Source organism: Papaver somniferum, chromosome 6 (genome assembly GCF_003573695.1).
Source record: "Papaver somniferum cultivar HN1 chromosome 6, ASM357369v1, whole genome shotgun sequence".
NCBI lineage: Eukaryota > Viridiplantae > Streptophyta > Magnoliopsida > Ranunculales > Papaveraceae > Papaver > Papaver somniferum.
The window spans coordinates 13,773,721-13,793,727 of NC_039363.1; the positions used below are offsets into that span (position 1 = coordinate 13,773,721).

Sequence of the window (20,007 nt, forward strand, 5' to 3'; positions counted from 1 at the left end):
GTAGCTACACATGCATATGTCATATGTAAATAATAGTTACATATACAATCGGTACAAAATGCATGTGTAATGAACCTATATAAGTAATCTTGGGGAAAAAAATGGTTAGTCAAAAAGTTCAGGTAACTGGGCAGAAGATCATCGAATCCATCTGAGATGAAGACACGTCTGATGTATAACTTCAAGTTGGACTTGTTAGCATTGTAGTAACTCCCATACAGATCATGAGGAGCCTTTGGAGGAACAAAAAGAACAACCTTGAACTCAACATCACCTTCATATGTGAAATGACTCGAAGATATCGGCTTGTCCTCACTAAAATCTTGTTAAGAAAACCATAATTCACATTTGAATCAGCAATTTATAATGAAAGAACATATCAAACAAATTTATAGAAAACTGGCGCACTTCAATCATATTCTATCATATTAGAGAACCTGAACTGATAATTAATATTCAATACCTTGATTCTATCATATTCTCTGACAGCAACCATCTTCCAAGATACTCATGTAGGGTGCCCTGTATTAAATTGCGAAATGAGGGACTAAAAGGAGTCTATATAGATAACAAAATGAAGAAACTAGAGTCTAGAGGGTGATTACATGTTCAAGTCCATCAAAAAAATGATAAATTTGCCACAAATAGTCATAGTGAAAAGGTCACCAGGTCCTGATTTCAAATTTGAAGGCATGTGCTTACGTTCTTGGAAAACAAGGTTGACTTAAAATAAGCTTCTACTCATCATACATCCCTTATTCTCAATTATAGGTACACATTCAGTTCTGAGTAATTCCAAATCAACTAGATAGAACATTCCAAACTTCGTTTCGTTAGAAAATATTGTACGAGATGTTTGACAGTGTGTGAATTCAGTTCTCGATAATATCTGCTAGCTTCACATCGGTTGTTGCAACACATTTCATATCCGCCGCTCGTGTTCTCTGACAATTATACATGGCCCCCTCCTTCTCAAATTTCACCAGTTTAATTAATGCTAAACCCAATTCACCCATTATTTCTCTTATATATTGCTGAGCTTTCACAAGTCCTTCAGCCTGCACCAACAAAGAATGAATTTAAGTCGAATAAAATATAAAACAGCCTGAAAAACAAAATCAACACTTAATACTACCATCACAGTATTTATTACCTTCTTAGATACATTGCTTATTTGTTGCTCGAAATCACGAAGCTTTTCTTTCTTCTCCAGAAACTTCTAATCCTCTTCAACCACATGAGGTCTCGAACCTCCCCAATCATTTGTAACCGACTACTTCAATTCTTTAAACATTCTCAACAAATCTCTACCTCCCTTTCGCAGGTTGACTACCTTCATTCGGAGTAACAACCTGAGTAAAATCACTAACTCAGTTTCACAATCAAACCATGAATCACATGATGCAAATTGACAGTAAGTAGCATTTTTGATGTAATTTCAAACATAAATGAAACCCAACAGTACTTTGACCTAATACACACAATGATGATATAATACATAATATTTTTTGTAGCAGTCAAGTATATTCAATTCAAACAATAAGGAAATCTTATAATAACAAGGTACGTATTGAGTAGTTACCATCCAAAAGGCGTTTGTGAAGATTGACTATGTATTATTCAGTTATAACGTCCTCGTTTCTTCTATCACTGTTTTCAACCATCTTCATATACAAAATCTACATCTGCTGCGTCTCAAATGACTAAATCAAATTTCGATTATAATAAAATGAAACATTCAAGAACAAATACAAGTAGATATTAACTTGAATCGAACCGAAAAATCAAATTAGATGAAATTCATAAAAAATAAATGGGTAATAGAGATGATAATTCACTGATTTCGAATCTAAAAACTTATTTTCAATAGAGATTTAAGATACAGAGATTCATTGATTTGCAATCAGATCGAAGAGAATGATAAAAGGATTATAGATCGACGCAACAATTCTGAAATCAGATCAAGGTCGAAGTTTAATTTGCAATCAGGAAAGTGCATCGAGAGATCGATTAAATCTCAGTTACGAACCAAAATAAAAGAAGAAGAAATTACCTATTTCTTTCGATTTGATGGTGAATCTCACTATTTTATCCCTGTTATCGTTCTTCTGCAGCCTACAGATGTATTTGTTGATGATTAAAAAAATTATAAAATGAAATCGAAAATGAAACTAATATCTAGCAAACCTAAAACATCTTCATCGTTGTTGCAGTAGAGAATCTAAAAGGAGAAGATGAAACTGAATCTCAGAAAACCTAAAACTTCATCGTTGTTTTTCTCTGCAACCGAGAGAGAGAGAGAGAGAAATATGAGAGAGAAAGAAGATGGATAAATGAAAATATCTTCTAATATTTCCCTTTTTTAAATAGAAAAGGGTACTTTTTTCGATATCAAAATACATAATATCAAATTATGGGCCAGATCTGAAGAAAAATTGATATTCTGGGCCTAGGAATATCATTTTTCTAAAGTATGGAGTTAATAATGAAAGATCCATTTTGTGGGGTTTCTATATGTTGAACCCATATAGTAGGGGGTTATAATATTTTTCACATTTTAATTTTATCAGTCAACGACCGATATTGACTACTTAACCGGCCTTGTTTTTTTTTTGGATGGCCAGAACAGGTTTAGTATACTTATTTTTGAAGCATGCATTTTATTAATGAAGACCAAGTCACGATTTCACGTTTCAATGTGGTATTCACGGAGGTATGATAAATAATTTGACTACTAAAAGTTGAAATTGCCTGGTCCCATTAATATATTCCCGATTTGACTTCCATGTACCGCATGATTGGCTTATGTTGCTTGATTTTCTTCTATGTAGTTGTGTTGAATAGCGGCTTGTAGAATCTGTCGTAATCTATTCTTTATTGGTTCTCCGAGTCTGTATCGAAGAGAACTCTTGGATATTGCCTCTCTGTTTTTGTTCTGAATGCCAAAATAAGAGCCCAAGTTTATGCAGTTATAATTCCTAAAGGTTGAGCTAAAGCTATTACCGTTCGTACGACAGAGTTCCCGCGAAACCCGGATGATATCTTGTCGCACCATCTGTGTTATAATCCAGTTCATGTTCGGGGTGGACTATCCTACCAATATTGTTGAGATCCTTTTAGTACCTCTTGAATGGTTAAATATCGGTGAATATCCTTGTAGGATCGGAGGTAAGGAATCAAGCGACGTAGAATATTCTTGTTTTTTTTTTGGCCCAAGCTAAGATTTCTTTTGAATTAGGTCATTCCTAGATAACCATAAGATCCATAACAGAAAACTGAAAGAGGAGATGACAGATATTGTTGCCGGTTGTTGTAGGATTTCGGAGATGGTTTTCTATGGTGTTAAAAAAATATGTGGGCGTAATTGGAATTTGGTGTGGTTGAGAGTTGAGTGAATAGAGTGTTCCAAGAGGAAGTCTTCATTGGACAGTTAATTAGTAGGTGAGTCGCTGATTCCGGATCAGCGTTGCATCTGAGGCAAATGTTGGTGTTTGTCAAATGGACGTGGTGTAGTAGGTAGAAGGTTGGTAGACCTTCATTGATTGCTTTCCACGAGAAAAGCTGAATTTTTGGCATACAAGGTAAAGTCCACAAGAATTTGGTAGGTGGGAGGGGGTATGATTAGGTTGACTATGAGTTAGACATTTGTATTCTGATGAAGTAGTATATTTTCCATATTTTGAATGTGGACAGATGATTTTTTCCTCGGGATTATCTTGAGGAAGGTGGATGTTTATGAATTTTTGGGCTACAAGATTGGGGAGAGTGTTTAATTTTTCCTCGATCCAGTTATGAGAGAACAAATCAATGATATCAGCTACCTTCCATATCGGTTGACATTGTGTGGGATCTAATTTTGGGGAGTTTGGAATCTAGTTGGATTCTATTGGTGTTGATAGCCCATTTCCAATACAATGAAGTATCAGTTGTTTCATGGTAGGGATGATTGATGCCAATTGTCTCCGTTGAGCGTTGGAGGAAGATGAAATGATATCAATGCCTTGTAAAATTGGTTGTTGATCAAGATATTTTTCACTGAAAATAATTCCATAGATGGAGTTAGGTTTTTCATGTAAACTCCAAATTATTTTCATAAGTAGAGCCTTATTATGATCACTGCTTTTCCTTATACCTAGTCCTCCTTCAGATATTGGTATTGTTACTTTGTCCCCACCAATAGGATGAAATTTTTTAACTGTTGAATCATGTCTCCCAAAGAAGTTCTGGTGATTCGATTTATTTGTTTGTGGACCTTGAAGGGTAGGTTTTGTGTTTGAGTAAGGCGGTTTGAGGTGGGGATTAGAGAGGTATTAATAAGTACGAATCTTCCATCTTGAGTAGGCATTTTGTCATCCATACTTTAGATTTTCGAGATAATCATTGTATGAGTTGCGTAAAGGTGTGATTAGATGCTATTTCTTGCTTAGATTAGACTCCTAGATAGGTTGGAGATTTTGATGTTTTCGGCATATCAAAGAATTTTTGAAGGTTAATTACCTTGATTGGATCCAATCTCGGGTTATGAATGATTACTGATTTGGAAGTATCGATTACTTGGACCCCTGAAGTGCCATAATAGTGAATGAGGTTCTTAAGATGGAGGTTACTTTGATCAGAGACTTTATAGGTGATTAATAGATCATTAGCTGATATTAAATGACTAATGAGTGCTTTTTTTATATTTTAATCCCGTGAATTATCTTTTGTTTTTGAAGGTATACAAAATCTGTAGACATGATTTCTGCACATATTATGAAAATATAAAAGGAAAGGGGGTCTCCTTGTCTGATAACTCTTGTAGTGCTGATGTGTCCATGGGATGTACCATTTATGTTGATCAAATATGTAACAGTTATGATGAATAACATAACGTAATCTATAAAAGTTGATGGAAATCCAATCCTGGTGAATGTCGTTTTGATGAATCCCCAACCTAATCTATCATAGGCTTTCTGAATATCCAGTTTGATAGCTATTTTTGGATCTTTGATGAGGCTTGATGTTTTCAAATGACGGAATAGCTCTCCAGCAATTGCTATGTTGTCGTGAATTGACCTTTGTGGAACAAAGAAACTTTGATAGGGGCTTATAAATAAAGGGAGAAGTGTTCTAATTCGATTAACAAGGATTTTTGCAATGATTTTATATGTGACGTCATAGATCCCTACGGGTATGAAGTGTGAAGGATTTGGTGGGTGGTATACCTTGGGTATTACTGTTATGTTGGTATGGTTCATGAGTGGATACATATTAAAATTATTAAAAAAATATAGAACCATTGCTATCAATTAGGGGTGAGTTATTTCCCAGAAAGCTTTAAAACACTTACTTGTGTAACCATCTGGACCAGGAGCACTCTCGGAATTTATAAATAAGACGGCTTGTTTGATTTCTGCTGGAGTTATTCTTTAGTAGAAGGTCCGATTGTATTTGAGTAAGTCTTGAGTTGATATTTGTGAAAATATCTTCATCTATCTCTACAGGTAAGGTTGTGTATTTTTGAGAGAAATAATCGAGAATGAGTTGAACTACATCTTCCTTCTTGTTAATCCAGTTGTTTTGTGGGTCCTGTAACTGGTGTATGTTGTTACAAGACCTGTGGAAGGTTTTTTTGGTATGAAAAAGGTTGTGTTGAGTTCGTCGGGTTGTAACCATTGAATTCTGGATCTTTGCTGCTGGTATGTTGCATGACATTGTAGTAGTTCTGGATGATCGATTCTCAGCTGTTTTTCCTGAGCCAACTAGTATTCCAGATCGTTTCATGATTGGGTAGCGCACTGGTGCTGAGAAATTTTTATTTTGGCTGTTGTTTTCTTGATCAAAGTTGGAAGGTGGAAAAAGGTTTCCTTATCCATTCCAAGAGAGTTTGATCAGTTGTTATTAGATTTAATTGAAGGTCAACGGTAGGTTCGATATCTTGTTGTTGTGCTCAGGCCAATTCAACCACTTTCCTGAGTTGCGGGAGAGTGAGCCATAGGTATTCAAATTTGTGATTTTTTGTTCCCAGCCAATCCATTTATTTTCTTTATAGTAATATTGTGGTGTGATCAAATGTTATTCTTGGAAGATGAGTAACTACTGCATGTAGGTTTGCAGTGCGCCAATGTTGGGTTGCCAGTGCTCTATCTAGTCTCTTTAAAAAAAATTTATTTCCCCATTTGGTTGTTTGACCACCTGTAGGGATCACCTCAGAATCCTAAATCTATAAGTCCCATCTGGTTCATCATTGTGAGAAGAGGTTGAGATTGAGCATACGTTACTTCCCTTCCTCCTTTCTTTTCTGATTGATCCAAAATGTCATTGAAGTCTCGTAGCAAAATCCAAGGCATAAGTGGGTTGATTTTGTTGAAGATTGTTGGGAAGTCCTTCCATAGAATTTTCCTTGTATCTGGGTGCAGTGGGCCATAAATACATGTACAGAGCCAAGGTTGTTCGGGGAGTGTTGGAATAACCCTTATATGAATGTAATTTTGCGAATGAAGTAATATTTGGATGTTGAGGTTATCTTCCCACATTAGACAGAGACTACCTCGTCTTCTAATTTTTGAATGGTAAAGTGATTATGGAATTGAAGGGATTGTGATAGGTTTCTCATATGATGCTCATTAGCTAATTAAGGTTTCAGAGAGAAATAAAATGTTGAGCCTATGAAGAGAAACTATACCTCTTAAATGTTGAACAGATGAAGGATGGTTTATACCCTGAAAATTCCAAGCTAGGATAATCATCAAGGAAGATTAGATATAAAAGATTATAACAACACGAACGATGACAGGAATGAGCGGGCCGAGGTCGTTTTTAGGATCACTGAAGTGGGCCTTAGTATTATGAAAGGGGATAATTGGTGTAAAAACTCCCAAGAGAGGAAATTGATGTGAGGTTTTAAGATGCAATAGAATATGAAGAATTGAATGAAATTCTTAATAGAAAATATGAGAGGAGCATGACATGGTTAAAAGAGAGAAAAGCTAACAATGGGGAACAAAAGCAAACACGACTAGATTAGAAGTAATTTTCAGAAAAATGAACATTATAGGATCGAACACATCTAAAAGATTATACTTAGCACGCTAATAAAATTCAAATGTTAGGAAATAAGAGATTGGGGTATGAAAAATCAATAAAATCCTACAGGAAGAAGGAAAAAATCAAGAACAGGAGGACTAACAAAATAGATTCACAGCAGCAAAAGGTGGAAATAAAACTAGCTTAATTAACAAAGGAAGTAAGATATAGAATTTAGGATACAACAAATAAGCTATTGACACTAGGCAAATCAGGTAGAACTTAAAACAAAAGTAGATTGATATTTAGGATTATGTATCAAAGACGTAAATTATGAATTAGAGTATTCATTACTAAATTACCAATCTTCTACTGATTACAGGATCTTATATAAAGTATAGCATATTCAAACTGTAATATACAATATATAGAGGATAGCATATCCAAACTGTAAAACATAAAACAAGTTTATATAAGAGAGGATTTTAACTATTAACTGGAAAATATAGATATGCAGTGATACTGTAGAGTTTACATATGATAATGATTATAGCTGAAGTAAATAACACAAAAGAGAAAGATCTTAGCTAAATACACAGAGCAGATCAGACCTATTTATAGACTGTATAGACCTGGTTATGCATACGCATACAATTCCAAAAATATACAAGCTAGCACAAACAGAGTGAGCAATAGAAAAATATGGTGGCTATCAGCGCAACTAGACATTAATACTGAAACATAGCTAATGCATATTACTATACGGATTTCAGAGAGACTATTGACAGAGGATGTAACCAAAAAGGGTGGAAGTTATATCCACCGACCCATTGAATGAGTCACTGATGTATTGGGTGTGGTTGATCATATTGTAGGTTTAGTAATTTGGACGCATGGGCTTTTTTTAAATAGGAAAGGAAAGTATTTATTAACTAAACTGTCTAGATTCGAGTATACCCTGATTACAAATCCTATTCCCAACCATAATAGTGGGATAAAGGGTGTCCGATATGAATAAAATTATCTAATTACCTTTCCTTTAATAACAACTAAAATTAGTCCTCTTTTGGTTATAGATCCAAATTTTATTTATTTTTTTCTCCTTCTTCATCAACCAAATGATCAATTTTTTATTCTTTCCCTATATGTCATCATTTTTAAATAAATATTTTATAAATTTTTCATACGTTCTTCATGATATCTCTTCGTCTAGCATGACAACTTTTCATATTTAGTTTTAGTCGTCAAGGTTGTAGGATGAATATCGTGACGAACTTTCAAAGAGTTTTATTCCTGAAAGTAACATTCATAGGGTCGTTGTCATGGTCTTCATCTCTAAACCTTGACGACTAGTGTAGTATGAATAGTCATCGGGTTATGAAAACATAAACCTTGACGATTAATAACTCCCATAAACCAAGATTTTATTTGTCCAATTTTGTTGTTGGTTGTCATGGTTTTGTTAAAAAAAGATGACGACTGTCTGATGCATTTTCGACCATGACGACTGTAAATGCTAAAAACTGATGTTTGGTCGGTATGTTTTGTTTCAATCGACTAGAAAACATTTGTCGGCATGATTTGTTTCAGTTGAGCATGCCTACTAAGTTTGGTTGGCATGATTTATCTTAGTGGAGCATGCCGATTTTTCATGCACTAAATTCTGAAAGTGCTTAGTCGGCATGCTTTTTTCAGTCGAGCATGCTACTTTTCATACTATGAAGTGTTGATTTCTTCTGTAATTTGGAAAATGAAACCATTAAACAAACGTTATTATAAGTATTTGTTTAGTGTGATTTCATTTCCGTTACAAAAAATTCTCAAAAAAATTATTTTTTTCACAAAAATCTTCCAAGAAAAAGTTCAACATAATCAAAACAGGATTTCATAACTTGTAATTCAATTAATTAATCGAACTAGATTAATTAAAAATAAATAAATTGATTAGTACTAACTAAACAAGGGTAGTTTAACCATTTCCAAAAAAAATAGGCTAAGGGGCTTCGACTTTTACTTCCTATCGAGCCTATTTTGTATAATTTGGTATACGCCAATTAATCTGGGTATACACCAATCTCGCCTTTTTAGTTAAATCGCCGAGTTACATCGATTTTTTTCCCGTGTAAATCCTCATACCAGAAAACTAAGCTTTGTATTCTTTTGCCAACTGAATTAGTGAAACATAATATTTTTCCAATTTTTTTCATAAAATAAATCGTAATGAATTGAACTGTATAGACCAATCGAAGAATGTTCAGGACAGTGTTCAGCCCATTGATGATGATGGACCAATAATCATCGGAGGAATTGAGGGACTTTCAGAGACCCATGAAGCAACATGAGCTTAATCCTGGTTTGTGTCTTCCTTCGTTTTTTAATATGAAGATTTTATCTTGAATTGAAGAGGGCTTGCTAGACCCTCCTTTATTAGAGTTATGAAGAAGCTTATCAAGAGACACAATCCCACCATTGTTGTGTTGCTTGAAACTAGGGTACTTGAAGAGCATGTTTCTGAAATAGTAAGCAAGTTAGGTTTCACGAATTTTATTATTGTTGATCCTCATGGTTTATATGGGGTTTATATATGTTATGGAATGCAAGTGAAGTTGAGATCCAAGCTACTAAAAATTCGAGATGGGCAGTGCATGATGTGGTCACTGCAAAGTTCCAGCAACCTTGGATTCTCTCGTCTGTGTATGGAAATCCGAAAAAAAACTACCAGAAAAAGGATGTGGAGTGAGCTCAACGCCATAACAGACATTCCCGATGCTGACTGGATGGTGGTGGGAGACCTCAATACTTTCTGTGGAAGTCATGAGAAGCAAGGAGGTATGATTACTACTACTACAACTGAGATCCAAGATGTAATGAGCTGTTGTGGTCTCATTGATCTAGGAGCCAATGGTCATAAATTCACTTGGAACAACAAGAGGTCCGGAACAACAAATATCAAAGAAAGGTTAGACAGAGCTCTTGTCAACTCAAATTGGCAGACTCGCTTCAACAAAGCTCAGGTATTTCATTTACCTTATTATAATTCTGACCACATGGTCATTCTTGTTGATCTCGACCCTAAGTTTAGATTTAAGCAAAGACCTTTCAGATTTGAGGCCATTTGGGCTGAGGATTCTAGGTATGAAGATGTGGTTAAGAATACTTGGATTTATGATGTTACTAGTTTTAGTAGTACTCAGTTCTTAGACAATATCTCTAGGATTCAGATCGAGACTAAAAAATGGAATAAAAATGTTTTTGGAAACATCCATCTTCAGATTGACAAAACTCATAATAATCTTGTTAAAGCCCAAAATGATTTTGATAGCTGGCCATCTGAAAGAGATAAACAGACTATGACAGAGTGCCTTATTGAGTATCTTAGGTTGGTTAAACTTGAGGAAACTTTCTGGAGGAAAAAATCTAGAATATTTTGGCTTAGAGAAGGATATATGAACAAGAGGTTCTTCCATACCTCTACAATGACTAGGAGAAAAAGGAACTCCGTAGTCATGCTCAAAGATGACAGGGGAGAATGGATTAATAGCGATAAAATGATTGGAAATCATATAATCAACCATTTTAATAGTTTGTTTAATTCTTCTGCGTCTTCTATTTGTGATACTAAGTTGTCTAATCTCTTTCATCCCGTCATATCTAATGATGAGAATCTAGATCTTTGCAAGGATGTCAGTGTGAATGAAATTGTTAGTGCAGTAAAGCATCTAGAAGCTCTCAAATCTCCCGGCCCGAATGGTCTCCAAGGTATTTTCTATACCAAGTACTGGAATCATGTTGGTCCTAGTGTTATTGATCTTATTAAGAGTTTCTATCATAGGGGAGTCTTAGATGATAGGCTCAATTAAACAATTTTTATTGCCTTAATTCCTAAGACTAATAACCACACTACTATTAAAGAGTATAAACCTATAAGTTTGTGCAACTTTAGCATGAAAATCATCACTAAGATCATAACTAATAGGCTTACACCTTTACTGAATAAGATTGTTTCTTATAACCAACATGCCTTCAATCCGGGTCGCTCCCTCTTTGATTCTGCTATTATGTGTAATGAGATTATTCATTCTTTTATAACTAAAAAAGGTAAAAAAAGGTTGGATGGCTCTGAAGCTTGATCTGGATAAAGCTTATGACAGGATTAGTTGGGATTCTATTGGTAAACTTCTTAAGTGCAATGGTTTTGACCAAAAGTTTATCAATTGGGTAATGAAATGTATTTCTACAGTTTCATTTCAGGTTCTTATAAATGGTGCTCCTAGTACTACTTTTAGACCTTCTAATGGACTAATACAAGGGGACCCTTTGTCCCCTTACCTGTTTATCATGTTCCTTGAATCCCTTACAAGAATGATTAATGCTGGAATTGCTAACAAGTCTTTGTCTGGTTTTACAGTGGCCTGGGGAGCTCCTATGGTGTCTCACTCTTTGTTTGCTGATGATAGTATTATATTTTTGAAGGCTAATTATAAAAATGCTTTCAATTTGAAGTACTTGGTTGAAAAGTTTTGTCTTTGGTCTGGGCAGAAAATTAACAAGAGTAAGTCCACACTTCTTACTTCTGCTAATTTGGGTAGGAGCTTCACGAGAGGAATGGCTAATGCTTTAGGAGTTCAAGTTTCTACTAACCCAGGTAAGTATCTCGGTATTCCATTACACTGGGGTAGGGTTAGTGAGAAAACTTACTTCGATATTGTTGAGAAGGTGTGTAACAAACTTCAGGGTTGGAAGTCTAGGAGTCTGAACTTGGCCGGTAGACGTACAATACTTAGATATGCTGTGGACCCAATCACTAGTCATGTTATGTCTGTGGTTAAACTCCCGAAAGGTTTAATACAAAAGCTTGGCGGATATAGAAGAAATTTTTTCTGGAGTGGTAGTAAGGATGGTAAGGGTATGCATAATGTTAGATGGTATACGGTTTGTATGCCCATTGAGTTAGGGGGTGTCAATATTAGAGACCTTGAAGTTAATAATCTTGATATTCTCGCTAAAATGACCTGGAGAATATATTCTAACCCGGAGTCCGTTCTCTTTAATCCGTTGAAAGCCAAATACTTTAAGACTGATGATTTCTGGAATGCTGATCTTACTAAAGGATCTTCCTTTAGGTGGAGAAGCATTATAAAGGGTAGGAATGCTGTTAGGGAATGCCTCAGATGGAATGTAGGGGATGGTACTAGTATAGATATCTGGAGGGACCCTTGGGTTGACGACTTGCCTCTTGCTAATAAATTGCAGTTAGATGAAACCAGTCTACCTAAAGAACCTGTCAGCAACTTTATGAATTCTAGTGATCATAGTTGGGATATTAATAGACTTCAGAATAGCATCCCTGAAAACATTGTTAAGGAGGTGATTGCTCTTCCTGTTTGCAATCTGTCTAATAATGCTGATACTCTGATCTGGCCTGCTAGTAAATCTGGTAATGTAACTGTTAAAGATGCTTATGTTTTCTTGAACAGGAAAGTTAATGAAGATGTCATCGCCAATAAGGACTAGAGCTTTCTGTGGAAACTTAAGTGCCCTTATAAATACAAATTCTTTTTATGGCAGTTATGTCAAAACAGTGTTAGTGTAAATGAATCTTTATACAGAAAGGATTGTGTGACCATCTTGGATGTAATCTTTGTAACAGTGACTTTGAGACTGTTTTTCATCTTTTCTTTGGTTGTACTAAGGTGAGGCCAATATGGGACAAGATGAGAAGTTGAACCTATGTGAATTTTGAGTTTGAATATCTTTCTCCTAGTTTTGTTAGGAAGCTGTGTTGCTATGATATTAGTATTAGTAGGCTGAAATGGATAAATGTTTGTCGGTTCATTTTGTGGAATATTTGGATACATAGAAATAAGCAGGTGTTTGAAAATGTAAGATTCAATGCTAACTGGGTTCTGGCAACTGCTCTTAGGATGGAAAATGAGTACTTTCAGGATAATTTAGCTTCTTCCACAGATGAAAGGGCTATGGAGGAAATTCAGATTGCTCGGAAGGTTCCGAATACAGGATTTTACAAGATTAAACTGATGGGTCTACTAATGATTGTGGAAATGCAGGAATTGGTGGAGTTATCCGAGATGGAGCAAGAGATTTTGTTGCTTTTTTCTGCAAACACATTCACAAGAACAACAATAATGTCGCAGAGGTCTGGGCAATCAGAGACGGACTTCGACTGACTAATCAATTGAGTCTTAACCTTGTGGAGGTGGAGAGTGATTCGTGCTACGCAATCCAATTGTGCAAAGGCGAAGTCAAACCTAACTGGGACATGTACAGACTTGTCCAAGACATCGGCATGCTCAAGAACACATTTGTGCAAGTGAAGTTCAATCAGAGATACCGAGAAGCTAATCATGTTGCTGATAGATTAGCTAAAAGTGGTGGTGCTAGAGATTTTGAAGGCATTTGGTCTGCAAACATGCCTAATTTTATTAGATTAGAATTTTATAATAATATAACGTGTGTTACTTCACCAAGACTTATCTTTTGTGGCTCTTCTTAGTCCTTTTTAAGAAGGCCATCTTATCAAAAAAGAAAAAAAAAGTATATACCAATCGAAACCCGAGAAATGAGCTAGTAATGGAAAAAAGTGTAATAAAACCAATATTTAAGATCTTCAAATCCCATGTTTCTTTGGTATCTAATTTTAGTAATTTGAGTGTCGAGTTCTTTAAGTATATTGCCTATAATAAGAAGTTTAAAACATACCTAGGTCTGAGTAACTACCTCGTAATGAAGCGGGGATCGTAGTACTAATATTGTGCACACCACTCGTGTAATGATGAAATTAGCTCACTGATTCCGAGTGGAAATCAATGTAATGATGAAACTGAAATTTCAATCTAAAATACAAACTTTTATGTAAGCCATTATTCTTAAGTATCTCTTGGACTTGTCTTATTCACTCAAACATAACTGAGACAATTATTAACACACACAAATACAATACATGTAATCAAATTAAATCATTACTATGCGATACTGGGAATACTTTGTTCGTGTCTAAAGAAATTGTCCGGATCAACTTTGGTCTTCACATTTACCAATCTGTCAAAGTTACCCTTGAAGTACTTGGTGCCCCAAATCCTGGCTTGTGAGTAACTAGTTGTGCCATTTTTACTCATTTCCCCCAAATCAAGATCTCTATAATTCACATATGCTTCTCTTGGCCACTTAGAGACATAAGGAGTCATGAATTCATACATTTTTCTCAGGCGATTTATATACTTTTCAGATGAGGCAACCTCATTCCAAGCAGCAACGTAAAGAATCTTAAATAAGGTTCCATTTCTGTGTGGGAAAGGAGTTTCAGATTCTGCAATTTCACTCATCCTTCCACCATAAGGCGTTAAATTCATACCAGCTAACTCATCGTTTAGCAATCTTTCCCATATCAATTCTAGACCAGTTTGCGAAATGGGTTGTCTTACATAATCAGATTTTCCCTTAAAGTATGACTTCACGGTTGACCTACCCCTTAAAATATCAATGGAACTGTTAGTAGGTAGGTTATCCAAGAAGAGTATAGATTGAATCCAACGCATTTCAATAAAATCATTTTTATTCAAACACAATTCAGGAAATGTCTCCTTCATCACAATTTTAAGCTTTTTAGCATCCCCAAGAAATAGGGACGTGAATGTTGCTCTAACAGTTTTTTCATCTTTTGCAGTAGCATTTGCTACGCCTAACGAGAGAAATAGGATAAGCTCTTCAGGAAGTCTGTGAGCAATATCTTGCCACTTATGAACAAGCAAAGTTGCACCTTCTGCTAAGAATCTGTCCACTCTAAAGACCGTTACGGTAGGTGGCACGGGTACTAATCTGATCTTCCATGAAAGGACGATTCCAAAGCTACCTCCACCACCTCCTCTAATGGCCCAAAACAAACCTTCTCCCATGGATTTTCTATTAAGTATTCTACCATGAACATCCACTATTCGTGCATCAATGACATTGTCACCTGCTGTGCCATATTTCCTGAACATGGCCCCGTACCCACCTCCACTAATGTACCCACCAATACCTACAGTTGTGCAAGTCGCCGCAGGAAAGCCTAGAATGTCGCTATTCTCTGCAATTTTGTAATAGAGTTCACCTGTAGTTGCACCAGACTGAACCCATGCTAGTTTATTCTCTATATCCACGTTGACTTCTCGGAGATTGGACAAATCAACAATAATGAATGGAATATCTGATACATATGAAAGTCCTTCAAAGTCATGGCCTCCACTTCGAACTTTTATCTGAATCCCATGCTTTCTAGAACAAATTACAGCGGCTTGAACATGCGATTCTTCCAAAGGTGTTAATATAAGGAAGGGTTTGGGAGTGGTTGATGAATTCAATCCTAGCACCCAAATAGTGGATTGCAAAATAGATGTATAGTTAGCATTTTCCGGGGTATAGATCGGTATGGAAGTAGTTTTAGAATGAAGGGAAATGCATACAAGGAAATCGCCATGCGTTATTGCAAACGCATTCGAGCAGACAATGAAAGACAATAATATTGAACCGAATAATAGTAAGAAGGATCTAAATGAAGTAGTAGTTCTCATATTTGCTAGATCAGGTTTGGTTGTTTACATGAATGAGAACATATAAACAGATACCACACACATATATATAGTCTCATCAGATACCTGCTATTATTTGAACATTCAAATCTTTTACTCAAGATCACATCAGCGGTTTGGGGATTAACAGGATTTGAAAATTCAACGGTTTTACCGAATACATTATGGGCACAGATCACATCAAGAAGACGTGAACGCCTCAGGTCACTGAATTTTCCCCCCAACTACAACAGCCAAAGTCACGAAAAAAGCTTTGTGAAAGTTCAGCATTTAAAGCCTTTTGAAAGTTCAGCATTTAAACTACAAAAAAGCTTTGAATGTGTCACATCAATGTTGGATTCCGGTAGATAATTTGAACTTAATGTTGAGATCCGGGAGACAGTTTGAACTTAATGTTGAATTCCGGGAGATGGTTAATGTTGAAATCCGGGAGATAGTTTGAACTTAATGTTGAATTCCGGGAGATGGTTTGAATAAAATATTCCATCACACGCTAAGACCCAATCGCCCGACAAGGTCTTGGTTACGTAGTAAAATTTTCTTTCAAGGTGTGTCAACCTTCCTTCTTATGCACAGGTTTCTAGTAGCACATGTATGTATATTGGACGACTGAAGTAGTAGTAAACAAAATTCAGATACTAGAAACATTGAATTAATGCCTGGCATGAGATGTGACTAAATCAAACCCAAACACCCCATTCAATTATTGCACCGAATGATCAAAGTTCAAGTAAAAAAACAAAGAACAAAGGAAATCATAAGAAGAAACAATAAAAAAGCGTAAGAATGAAAAAATAATAACCAACAAAGAACCCTAATAATGGATAATGGAACAGTACTTGAAAGAACTTTCCATTAAACGGCACATCATCTTTCTTGCTAATACCTTCATCCGGATTTTTTTTGTTCTTCTTGCGCCGAGTTACACGACGTGCCTTTCGTTTACGGAGAAGTGGAACATTTTTGCGACGTCTTCGTCTGATACTACTAGGACATTGAACTGAACCATCGGTGCCACTGTCCTCATCACTTTGATTCTCTGTTTCATCATCAGAACCAGCAGAACTGCTCTCATCAGTGTCACTTTCGTCAGTATTCTCCCCTGGATAGGAGAGATCATCCAGCGTTTCATATTCCCACAACATATCACATAATTTCTCTATCTCCAATTGGTTAGCCATTACAGTATCCGAACCTTGAAACCTAATTACTTGACACTTCTTCTTCTTCTTGTGATCGCCGAGAGATTTTCTTGTTTCCTCCGGATCACTTAGCTTTGACAATATAGGTGATGAGTGCTGCATGTAAGTATATATACACCTTATACGAGGATTCTATTCCCCACTCCAACTCTACTTCTAAGTTCTAACACGAAACGGAGTTAGGACGTTGCTATGTTTTCAGTATTATACAAAGTTTCGGATTTGGGCCATTTGGCAGCTTTTTCATTAAACGCAGTGTCACCAATATCCCATTCCGAAAACACCCACCATGCAAAACCTAAATCACAACATTTCCCAAATAAAACGGCCATTGTAGTCGTCATATAATAACATGTCAGAGCTACAGATTCAACCAAGGACATGAAACCAAAGTTTTTGTGAATTACAAATCCAAAATAACGTACTTGCAAGACAAATGCATGTACAATGTATTACTTATAAACTGTCAGCTCCAAAACACAACTATTTGACAGTATACATGTAGATAAGTATCATCAGATGTCTATTTCACTGTGTGAATTCCGCAATTTCAAATACTCGTGCAGTTTTATCGCTAGAAACAGAAGCGAGGAAATCTAAATTTGCAGAGGGAGATAGAGACTGAATGGCATTAGAATGCCCATTGAATGTCTTCACACAGTCACCTGAGAGGCTATCCCATACTCGTACTTTACCATCTAGACCTCCAGTAACTACGTACCTAGATGAACCTAGCTATGCCAAGCAAGTTACATGGTGCACACCCCTATTAGATGACAGTTGACTGCTTAGTGCAACCTATTTAAGCCAGCAATTTGCACTGCAGGATGGAACGGAAAAAAAAAAAAAAAAAAGATTACACAGTGCCAAAGTACCGCTAATAATGTGCACGCTCTCTCCCTTTTCAAGGTTCCACACTCTTAGAGATGCATCATCAGAACCAGTACAGATTGTTTTACCTGCAAGCAAATAAAGAACAGAAGTTTACATCCTGTGACTGGGTAATGAATAATTATTAATGCAGCAAGCTTGGCATTGAAGACATGTCCTCTTGGATGCCACCTGACCCACTGAGAGTATAGATAGTTCAAATAATAAAGGATTTCAAATGGAGATTTAAGAAAAAAAAAAGTTGTATCCGTCAATATGTCACCTCAATTCCCCCTCCAGGACCATCAAGTGTACACTTGAGACCACCTGAAGGCACGTCCACACTTTAATAGTTCCATCCAAGCTTCCTGTGGCTAGCAACTGTCCTTCTTTGCTGAAGGCTAAACTGGATACAGAATCTTTATGACCTGCAAATAGAACGAATTGCTTCCTTTTACAAATAAACAAAGGACAACAATACATGATATTACTAGTCTATAAAGATTATTGACATATTGTGCACGTACAACAAGCAGAAAACAATTCAAGAAAACAGACAAAGCATTACCTTGGAGTTCTTGAGGCCAATCTCCTACACCCATCTTCCATAAAAATCCTTTGTCATCTCTTCCTCCGGTTGCCACAAGGGTTGCATCAGTAGGACTACATGCCACCGTGTATAATTCACCTATCCAATATAAACAAACACTAAACTTAAGAATGTGTGAGAAGTATGAAACAAAAGTTAAATCAGAAGAGCCTATCAAAGAGCCTAATTCAGCTCTCAGATTGTCAAACTATCAGCCATAACAACAGTAAATAATAAGTATACCAGTATGGCCTCTGAATATGTGCATCGAATCATCCGGTTCATCTGCAGCCACATCCAATAAAATCTTAAAAACGAAAACATTATATAAGAAGTATTGCTCAAGCTGATTGATATATATATTGATACATACCTTCATCAGCATCAGGAAGATCTGATATTCAAAGACACAGTGAGTAAGAGATGGTGTCTGAAGTAAAATTTTAGAAAGAAAAGGAAAGGCAAAAATAAAAATACCTTCTTCATCAACATTGATTTCTTCAAGAACGTCTTCTTCTTTTAAGAATAATACTTCTTCACGCTTCTCATCTCCATCTTCTTGCTCTTCGCTTCCGTTTGTATTCATCGTTTCTCTCTTCTCTGTCTTCTGATAATGGAAGCCGTGAAAAAGAGGAAATGGTTCGCAGGGTTTTAGAGTCTTGGCGCATGCGTCTAAATATGTGACCCAAAATATGTCCATGGGCCTGTGGCCCATATTTACCAGTTAGTCCAAAATCCATATACAAACTCCGAGTTTCTACTCGGTGGGGATTAGGGGTGAGCACAATGTAGTCAATATCGGATTTCGGTGAATATCGGTCGAGTACCGAGACACGATATTTCGGTGAGTACCGGTGAAATATCGGTCAATATCGGCGAAATATCGGCCAATACCGGTAATATCGGCATCTCGGTGAAACACCGAAACCGATATTATCGGCGATATCTCGGCCATCTCGGCCGAGATTAACTACACTGGGTGAGCAACGGACGGACGGTTGCGGATTAGGGGTCACCCGCAACCAAACCGTCAAAGTTGCGGATTTGGGAATTCAAACCGTGACCGGCCCAATCACCCGCGGATTTGCCCTCTGCGGATCAGCGGATTTTGCGGGCCGGTTGCGGATTAACCGCGGATTTGATCACAAGACATCAAAAAAAAAACTAAGTACAAAAAATTACAAACTAGAGTACAGACATAAGATAGTTAACAGTTACATTGGTTCCTAATTCAAAAGTTACAAACTGTTGTTTCAAACTGTTGTTTGTGACATTGATTCCTTCGGCTTATGATTTTTAACACAAAAGGGTACTAATTCAGTAATTCAAAAGCAACAAAGGACATAAGATAGTTAACAGTTAACACAAAAGAGTATTAATTCAAATGCAACAAGTCTGGTGCAAAGCCATATGAATCTCTGATGCCAAAAACTGAAAAAGAGACCTTGGATTCGAGTACTAGTTTATTCAATCCATGATAGGTATGTCTGGAATTTCCTGCAAGATTTCTGCCGCATCTGTAAAATGAGGAGGAGTTATAGATAATCAGTAAACACTAAATTTAGGCATCATTATGATCATAAGTTCCTAATTTGATCTGATATATCATAAGCCGAAGGAACCAATGTCACAAACAACAGAAATCTTAAGGGGAGCAAAAATAAGCAATTCTCAAGCAATAGATGTGGCGCAGTTTCACTTAAGCATAATATTGACAATCTCTAAGCATGTTCAATAACAAATTACATATAAT

At 36.2% G+C, this 20,007-nt stretch overlaps 1 protein-coding gene and 1 pseudogene across 1 annotated transcript; both read right to left on the minus strand.

The window, feature by feature from the left end:
• Positions 1-13,897: 13,897 nt before the first annotated feature.
• Positions 13,898-15,589, minus strand: LOC113285454 (berberine bridge enzyme-like 8). The gene has a single exon (XM_026534331.1). The coding sequence runs from the start codon at positions 15,573-15,575 to the stop codon at positions 13,989-13,991; it is 1,587 nt and encodes a 528-aa protein (XP_026390116.1). The 5' UTR covers positions 15,576-15,589; the 3' UTR covers positions 13,898-13,988.
• Positions 15,590-17,323: 1,734 nt separating this feature from the next.
• LOC113290517 lies at positions 17,324-18,840 on the minus strand (annotated as a pseudogene).
• Between the last annotated feature and the right edge of the window lie 1,167 nt (positions 18,841-20,007).

Bases quoted from the DNA above. Each gene is read 5' to 3' on its own strand.
- LOC113285454 (XM_026534331.1), bottom strand. From the start codon at position 15,575: ATGAGAACTACTACTTCATTTAGATCCTTCTTACTATTATTCGGTTCA.